The sequence below is a fragment of the Palaemon carinicauda genome, chromosome 27, assembly GCF_036898095.1.
Source record: "Palaemon carinicauda isolate YSFRI2023 chromosome 27, ASM3689809v2, whole genome shotgun sequence".
In the NCBI taxonomy this organism is placed as follows: Eukaryota; Metazoa; Arthropoda; class Malacostraca; order Decapoda; family Palaemonidae; genus Palaemon; species Palaemon carinicauda.
Window position 1 is genome coordinate 24,941,267 of NC_090751.1, and position 10,000 is coordinate 24,951,266.

The window sequence follows — 10,000 nt, forward strand, 5'->3', positions numbered from 1 at the left end:
AGCTTGTTGGAAAATCGAAGTCCTGCTGCTCTCAAAACTGTCTTCCAAGTGTTCGTTTAAGATCGTGTAATATGAGTCTTTATTTATAGTCTCATTTCTAGGTAAAAATACAAGTGATCCTTTACCCCCATAGCCAAAGGAACCCCATACCATAACATATGAGGGAAACTTTACATTCGTATCAAGGTACTTTGGGTCAAGAGGATCAGACGTGCCCTTTCGCTGAACATTCTTCCCCTTTGTATTAGCTACAAAGAAAGAAGCTTTGTCGGACCACAAAACTTGCCTCCACTTGTTGATATCCCAGGTCTTGTACGAATTGGCGAAAGCAACACGAGCCTTCTTTTGCTTGGCTGTTATCAGCTGCGTGTGAAGCGCCTTAACTTTACAGTAAGAGTAATGAAGGTCCTTCTGCAAGCACTTTTGTATGGTCCTAATAGAGGCCCCAGCAACAACGTCAGGATTTTTAGCCTTAAGCTGGTGTGCTGTAATGGTTGGATTGGCCTCAATTTTCTTAGCCAGAACTCTTAACCCACTCTTACTTATAATAGGGGGCCTCCCAGATTTTGGCCTAGGCAGGGGGACCTCCTTCCCTCCCGATTCACGAAAAATTCTAATTATGTTCTGGACAGTGCGTTCTTTTACACCAGTTTTCTGGCAAATTACAAGAGTTTTATGGCCTTCTTTGTAAAGTTGGATCACTCTCACACGATTCTCAATGGAAGTGATAGGTTTAGGCATGATAACAACAGAACCACACTCACTAAACCAAACAAAATGTTGTCACAAACAAAGGGCCCAGGTATGACAAAAACGTCTACAACCTGCCTTCACAACATTCAGTGGGATACTGAGGAGAGTTCCTCATCTGCCATTGCTGTGTCCCTCCTCTAGTTGAGTTGCCATTAGTCAATTTCTCCCCAGACAATTTTTCATATATATTTAAATACATATATACATATATACATATATATATATATATATATATATATATATATATATATAAATGATATATATATATATATAAATTATATATATATATATATATATATATATATATATATATATATATATATATATATATATTTTAAATAAGCCATATATATGAATACATTAAAGTCTGGATTCTCTTAACGACCTCGGGATTAGAGCCCCAGACGGAATCACCCAAAGACTATAGTATCAGACCGGCCGGGATTTGAACCCTGGTCCAGGATACCTGTATGCCAGTGACCATGCCACTCAGCCGGCCAGTCTGATACTACAGTTTTTGGGTGATTCCGCCTGGGGCTCTGATCCCGAGGTCGTTAAGAGAATCCAGACTTCAATGTATTAATATATATGGCTTAATTGAAATATGAAAAACACGTTTAAATGTGCAAATATTTATCATATATATATACACATACATATATATACATACATACATACATATATATATATACATATATATACATATATACATATATATACAGTACATATATATATATATATATATATATATATATATATATATATATATATATATATATATATATATTATATATTTACATATACACACATATATATATATATACATATATATATATATATATATATATATATATATATATATATATATATATATATATATACTGTATATATATATACATATATGGATAAATATCAACACAACATTGTGTTCAAATAGAAATAAATTTCTACCTCATACTTGGGATCGAACGCTAGCCCCTTCTAATAAAAGGCCAGGTCGAAACCAACCATGCCACGAGAGGCCATAAAAGGAAATCGGAACCTGACGCTAACTAGTATGAGGTAGAAATTTATTTCTATTTGAACACGATGTTGTGTTGATATTTATCCATATTAAATCATTAGGGGTAATTTGAATGAATTACTACCAATTGTGTCATGTGGTGGGCCGGGGAAATCGGGTAAAACTCGCTGGTAAGAGACTGATGTCTCGCCAGGTAAATCCTGGGACAGCTAGTTAGCGTCAGGTTCCGATTTCCTTTTATGGCCTCTCGTGGCATGGTTGGTTTCGACCTGGCCTTTCATTAGAAGGGGCTAGCGTTCGATCCCAAGTATGAGGTAGAAATTTATATACATATATATATATATATATACATATACATATATATATATATATTATATATATATACACATATACATATATACACACACACATATATATATATACACATACATATGAATATATATATATATATATATATATATATATATATATATATATATATATATATATATATATATATATATATATACACATATATATATATATATATATATATATATATATATATATATATATACATATGAATATATACATATTTATATATACACATGTATATATACTGTATATATATATATATTGTCCGTTGATGTAGCCATCGTCATTTCGCCATTGCTTCTAAAGCTCTGTCCACACGATCGAGCATGCCCGACTGCCAAACAGTGACACCAGGCCACAATAGTTAGTGAAAATGAGGGTTGATGACGTCAGAAGCGGGAAAACTAAAGGCAGAGATCTGGCAACACTGTATGATGCCAGATCCCTGTCTGTGGTTTTCCCACTTCTGACGTCATTGACCTTCATTCTTACTAACTATTGTTGTCTGGTATCACTGTTCGGGCAAGCTCGATTGTGTGAACAGGGCTTAAGTGATGAAACCGATTGCCCAGGCTGCCTGATTCTGCCTATTATTTCTCTGTCTTTTCTCTAGAGACTCATTTTCACCAAGGATTTTGATGGCCAGATAAGACAGCAGGAATGTATGCAAGGCTCAAGGACAAGAGGCTAAATTATCCCCTAGGTGGGATCCTGACACTAAGAACAAAATCGGTCTCATTTTCCAAACATAGGGAACATAGTGAGAGGAAAAGCTTTCACAAAGTTTCATTATAATTTAATGGCAAAAATGAGGCCTAGGAAAGTGCATAGAATCCAAAATAGAAGGCTACTTAGTGCAATACATAAAACCAAAACTACATAAAATCCAAAATAATACAAAGTATAAAACATATAAGCCAAAATAATGATCACAACTGAATAAGGAGCAACAATTCCCTTCAGCAAACGATCCAAATATATGTATATATATATATATATATATATATATATATATATATATATATATATATATATATATATATATATATATACATATATATAACTTAAGGAGCTAATAAACATAAAGTTCGAGATTTGCATTTGGTATCTTGTAGTTCCTCTTGGAGAAACTTGTCCTTTTGAAACAAAGACATCAGTAAGATGCATTATAATAATGGTCAAAAGTATGACCTGGTGACCAATGGCTACATATAATGAAACTTCAGTTGTAAATTTTTGAGAAATGTAGATATTGCCAAAGGATGTGTACGCCAATTCCCTCAATTTTAAGATAATATGCGTTTTATTATGTTACTTATTTTATTTTGGTCGAAATAATATCATTAATAAATTTTACTTCACAAACTTTTTTCCCATATGTCCACCAAACTTATGAAATGCTGTTTTCCAAAGTGGGTCTCTATATCTAGAATATGGCAAAATCGCTACTAATTATATTCTAATATTTGGTTTGTTTCCATCATCAGGATGATTCGATTTCGGAAGGTAAAGAGGATCTGTCCCGCCTATCCAACAGAGAAGGGAGCCCAGAAGAACGAACCTCAGACCATACCAATGAAACAATTCCGGCACCAAAGAGGCACAAATTGAATGTGAAAAACTGCCATCCTCATCCCAGCCAGCAGCAACCACATCACACAAGACAGGAATCCCCCACGTTCCAGCCCGCCACAGAAGATAGGCAGCCCGTCACAGAAGTTAGGCAGCCGGTCACAGAAGTTAGGCAGCCCGCCACGGAAGTTAAAGATGATATCAGCTGTAATGTTATAATTTGGTTTCTTTTTAACTTTGCTTTGAACCTGTTTTGATGATTTCAGGTGTATATTCTTTGCTTTGCGGAAAGATCCAATAATTTTGATAGAATATTGTAGTTATGCAACAAAAACAAATGCACCCCGTTTCTAGCCCACTGCAGGACAAAGGCCTCAGATGTGTCAATTCATGTCTGGGGTTTGGTCAGTTTTCATTGTCACACTAGCCGGACTGGCTAGTTTGGTAATGAAAACTGGTACTAGTAGGAGATTTTCGTCTAATCATTAACAGCAAACCAACGTAGTATGGGTGGCCCTGACTAGTATAGTTTAGCAGACTACTGCGGGCGATACACAAACCCTTTCACAACGTTAAGGTGCCAAAAAGAATTGTATTAATAACAAGGGAATAAATTTACGATAAAAAAATATAAGGTAACAATACTAATAAGTAACCATCCCAGTTAGAAACCCATATATATTACAACTTTCATTACAACTGCAAGATAACCCAGTGATCAAACTCCATCTGAAAAATAACATCCAAAACATGACTCGTGCTACTAAGCTCAGGCTTGCACAAAGATTTACCCTGTTTGTAAAAATTACCTCACTTGCTAATCATATTATGTCTGTCAGAGAAAATTGAACATAAACAGAGATAAGATAACAATTACAACTGATATACAGTCATAAATCCTTCAACTTCTTTCAAATATTTACTTATTGGTGTGTTTACAATCACTGCTAAAATCAAAATCAAACTTAAATAATTCACTATGGAAATAAATTTTTCTAAAATTTTATAACTTTGCTAAAGCAGTGGTTCCCAGTAATCTTTGCAGTAACCAGAAACTCTTGTAGATGAGGATGCTACAGATTCAACACCTTAAGATTTGAATGAGGTGAAAGTAATGAAGTTTTGTGTGCCTGCTCTCATTCTATTTTAACTGAAACCACGGCAACTATTTTTGTAAAAATGGCTTTTCCTAGACATAACCAAGTTTTCATCTTAGCCTTTGACTTTTGACTTCAACAATATACTTTGCATAGTATTATAAGCATGATCCCAAATGTCTACCATCGTTTATATGCTGTACATGCTCTAGAATAGTCACTAGGTGTATGTTAATTGAATATTTTTTCATTGCCCATTTTTAATTAGTTGATCACTTGCTAGGTATATTTTTTTTTAATGTAACAAGTGGTAATTTTTCTCTTCAACAGACTTTGCAGATTATGTGGGGAGTGAGCTGAGGACCGTGACAGACAGGAGAGCCCTAGCATTGGCGAAACACAACATCAACACAATTCTTTTTGAAGCGACGACTGGGTTGTACAATAAAAAAAATGGCAGAGGGTGACTAGGGACCTGAGCAGACAACCCAATGAGTCAACACTCACAAATAGACTCTTACTGGGACTAGTACCAGTATGGGAAAGTTTTTGGATCGGCTTTTAATACAAAGTGAAATGCACAAGAAGAGCCTAATAAAATAGAACGACCAGAAGAGAAAGGATTACGTATGTTAATAATGTGGTTGTTACAAATCACACCCTCACTATGTTATAACTTGAGACTTGTATGTCATCATAAGAGAAGACAAACCCCAACGAAGAAAAGTTTACAGGAGTGAAATAAATGTATCATTGGAGGAAAAAGAGGTAGTAATATAGGATGAAAAATTAGTTATAGTGAAATAAAACCCAGTTGAAAAGGAAGACATTGCAGAAGTACATGAAAGGTCAATAATGAGGGAAGAAGCAGTTGCTGTCAGAGAAGTTGACGGGAAGGCAAGACGCTATAGCTGAATAGATAATACAGGAGTAAAAAACACAATATATGATTAAAAGCAAAGCAATAAAAGACATGGAAGCAGTGGGAACAAAGAAATCTTTACAATTTATCTCCAGCTAAAGTTATGGACTTCTCTTGTTGTTTTGATACTTTTATGTACAGGAAAAAAATCAGTCTTGTTATTTTTATACTTTTATGTACAGGAAAAAAATCAGTCTTGTTGTTTTTATACTTTTATGTACAGGAAAAAAAAGTCATAGTTTATTTTTTTTCATCTGTTGAAATCAAATTTCCTATTTCCATGATATAAACCGATGATATTCCAATTTATATTTAGAATGTTTTTAATAAATGAAAATTGGAGATATTAATTCGACAAAATGTGTTAAAAAATTAAGTTTTTAATTTTAAACCTAGTGTGAAAGATGTATTTGTGTGAAAGATGTATTTTTGTTAAGTAGCGATAATTACTTATTTCTCAAAATATAAGAGTAACAGAAGCATGTATCAAAGTCAAGAAGTAAAAATCGGTAATCTTTTGAAGATTGACAATGTAGAAAGTAAAAATTTGACTTTCAAAAGACTGAATCAAGATCTATAAAAATATACCACAGTGTGATGGATAGCATAGTGTACTTTAGGTAGGTTGAAAACAATTATTCATATTAGGTATTTTAGCCCAGAAAAGACTTGACAAAACCTGGAATCTGATTTATGAATTTAGGCCTGGTGGTCCATCAATGGGCCCTAGGAGGACCTTTAGTAACAAACCCCTGCAGATGCAGTATAACGGAAAAGTTAGGATGCTGGATGGCAAGATGCAAGGAAGGAAGTGGGAAAGGTGGAATGATAGTAGGTTATAAAATAAGTGAAGCTAGGAGTTAAAAGGATGTGGCAAAATCCTTCAAGTAATGACCACAGTGCATTGCTTGAGGTGCATTGACAGCACCACCACCTTACGGGAGACAGAAACTGAGAAGCTCACCTTGTAAACGGTGAAATGATAAAATTTATTCAGATTCTCATTAGTCACACTAATAAGAAAGTGGAATTCTTCCTTACCCTTCACCCTCTCAGGAACAGAATCCACCAACCCCTGGCAAAGTTCAGGGATGATTGACAACCGCGTGGTTCAAACAGCAGCCTCGAGTTTTGGAACTGTGGAGGTGTCTTTCCCATGGAGTCTCCGGTTGATTACCTCCCAGATGTTTTCTATTGGGGATAAGTTCGAGAAAATACATGGTCAGTTTTTAAAGAATCTACTTTAGAGTCCTTGAGCTAGATTGTGATAAACTTGGCTTTGCGGCATAGTCCGCAGTCCTGTTGCAAAGGTCGACTACAATTAGTCATTCAAAATGGTGTAATATCTATCAGCATGGTTTCATTCCTAGGTACTTCTGTTAAATCACCAAGGCCACCAAACCTAAAAGAACCCCACACCATAATATGCTCAGGGTAATTATAAGTCGGTGCTACTTCCTTGAAAACAAGGGGGTTTGAGCCATACTGGTACCAAAGTATTAGGGTTTCAATCTGTCACCTTCTATGTGGCATCATCAGTCCATAATACTTTCTTCCATTTTGCAATATCCCAAGTCTCGTATTTCTTGATAAAATCCAACTGCAGCTGCTGCTGCTTTCTTTGTAGTGCAGTGACAAGAGGCTTCCTCAGAGCAGAAAGTTTTTGAAACCCGAAGCTGTCATGGAGGCGACACTGAATAGTCCGAACAGAGGTCTCTCCAAGGTACCCTCCACCATATGAGCAGGAGGATATTTTCATCACCACGTTGGCCAGTGTATATTGATGATGGTGCATTCGTCTCATCGTTCACAACAAATCAATCTAGTAAGGGTGGCCCTGACTAGCAAAGCTTTGCTGATCATGGCGATACGCAAACCCTTTAACCACATAAGGTATCCCCACCTGTCAATAGTAATAAATCTATGGTAATATACACAAATAATTATAGGCCCATGAAATAACAGTTACATTCACAAGCATCAATACACCCAAACATATAACAAGCAAAGTTAGAGAAAGAAGAGTTATGGTAAACATCCAAAATAATGAGAAATTTCAAAGACCAAATGTTAAAAATGCGGAAATCTCTTTCCTCTTTGAAAGTTGCTGTAGAGATTTTTGAAGGATATGTAATTACTACTCGTGATTACTTTAGAATTGAAAGAGACGTGAAATGGACATTTTGCCTTTCCTTGCTCAAAAGCTTTTTCATTTTTCTTTTAAATTCTCCCAGTCAATAAAATCCCCCCCTGCACATACAAAAACTCAAAGGCATTTGAAATTATGCTTCAATAAACGTTATAGCTGGCGTTTGAGATCGACGTAGGAGATTATAGACGGTTTATAAACGTTGTAATAGATGTTGACATGAACGTTGTCATTTACATTTACATAGACACTGCAAACTTATGTTGTTTTAAGCACTGCTATTCAAGATGATTGAAGCATTGCAAATTTATGTTGAGAAAAACATTACAATTTACAATAATAACTTGACGCTGATTGAGAATTGGTTATTTTCAATCACTAATGACGGTCCAATAGAACTTGACGTAATAGTTACATTCAAAGATGATAAAAACGTTGAAACCGCTGACCTGAATTAAAACATTTTTTAATTCATATTGGTATAAACGTTGACTGTCAAAAAATTGCTAGGCGTTACTTAAACCCAGAGAGAGGATATTTTAAAAGTCAATGGGTCACAATGAAGCGCGAGAAAGGAAAATTCGTGATTCAACGAAAGTTCTTTAATCTCTTTAGTGTAATGAGGTGTCGATAAAGATAAGTATGTGATCAGCAAAATTGGTTCAAGTTTTTATAGTTTATATAGGAAATATTTATTTTAATATCGTTACTGTTCCTTAAAATATCTTATTTTTCCTTGTTTCCCTTCCTCACTGGGCTATTTTCCCTGTTGGGTTTATAGCATCTTGCTTTTCCAAATAGGGTTGTTGTAGAGCAAATAATAATAATACTAATAATAATATATTTGTACAACAACTACAACCAAAAATAAAAACCTCTTACAAGGAACGACTAAATAAAATAAAAGAAATGTGATTATTCATATCGTTTGGTAAAGGTACATTGCTAAAAATTTTTTTTACATATAACTATGTATGGTATAATTCTTTTATGTTAAATTCTTGTTTATCAACAACAAAAGATCAAAGCAAAATGTGTAATCTATTTCAGGTTTAGAGAGCTGACTAAAACACATCTTTTCATTGGCGCAGTCCTTGTATTTACAGTATTATTATTATTATTATTATTATTATTATTATTATCACTTGCTAAACTACCACCCTAGGTGGAAAAAACAGAATGCTAAAAGTCCGAGGTCTCCAACAATAAAAATATCCCAGTGAGAAATGGAAATAAAAAAACTACAAGAGAAGTAATTAACAATTACAATAAAATATTTCAAGAACATTAATAGCATTAAAAAATGAATTATTTCACATATAAACAATAAAAACTTTAAAAAAGACGAAGAGAGATAAGATAGAATAGTGTGCCCGAATGTACCCTCAATCAAGAGAACTCTACCCCAAGACAGTGGAAGACCATAGTACAGAGGCTATGGCACTATACAAGAAAGAGGCACCGAACCTCAAACTTGGAGTCGTTGGGTTTAAGAAGTGATGCATTTATTATCGCATACATTTCAGCCCCGACTAAGTTGGTTGGATTTTCTCCTGTTCACAATATGACTGCCACTGTGCAATCAAACCAAAGACCAGATCAAGCACAGTGCTTTTGGCATTTTGCTTGTTTCAGTGCAACCTTTGGGTTCAGGATGTACTGTATGTCATTAATGCCCAGTGGTAGGGGTATACATGCCCTTTGTGTCGTAGAAAGGGACTAGAAGGACAGCTGTTGCCTTGCAGTCTTGCTTTTTAGCAAGTAACTGTGGAAACTGCTGCCTTGCATTTAGACTATGTAGTCAAAGCTTAGGCCTACCGCCATTAACCATCGACCAAATTATAAACCATGTCTGATGCTACTAGAAGCGCATCAGGCAACCGACCCCTTAATGTGTGGGTTGGGGTGGCCGATGTGGTAACGTCCCCGAATGGTAAACGCCCGAATGGGGTTCGAGCCCTGCTTAAACTCGTTAGTTTCTTTGGTCGCTGCAACCTCACCATCCTTGTGAACTAAGGATGGGGAGTTTGGGGGAGCCTATATGTCCTATCTGCCGAGTCATCAGCCGCCATTGTCTGGTGCTCTTGGTCCTAGCTTGGGTGGAGAGGGGGCTTGGGCGCTGATCATAT

At 35.4% G+C, this 10,000-nt stretch overlaps 2 protein-coding genes across 4 annotated transcripts in view; one reads left to right on the forward strand and one right to left on the reverse strand.

The window, feature by feature from the left end:
* Positions 1-756, reverse strand: part of LOC137620609 (hepatoma-derived growth factor-related protein 2-like) — a 369,983-nt gene extending 369,227 nt beyond the window's left edge. The window contains exon 1 of the mRNA XM_068350887.1: positions 1-756. This exon is cut by the window's left edge and continues 295 nt beyond it. Within this exon, the coding sequence (XP_068206988.1) occupies positions 1-741 (741 nt within the window). The 5' untranslated portion in view covers positions 742-756.
* LOC137620610 (uncharacterized) overlaps positions 1-6,071 on the forward strand; it is an 82,417-nt gene extending 76,346 nt beyond the window's left edge. For 2 of the 3 annotated variants that reach the window (XM_068350894.1, XM_068350893.1), the window contains exons 2-3: positions 3,619-3,910; positions 5,131-6,071. In XM_068350894.1, the coding sequence (XP_068206995.1) occupies positions 3,619-3,910; positions 5,131-5,267 (429 nt within the window). In that variant the 3' untranslated portion in view covers positions 5,268-6,071. The remainder of the gene's footprint in view (positions 1-3,618; positions 3,911-5,130) is intronic. The other variant, XM_068350895.1, reaches the window with a different exon arrangement.
* Positions 6,072-10,000: the final 3,929 nt, after the last annotated feature.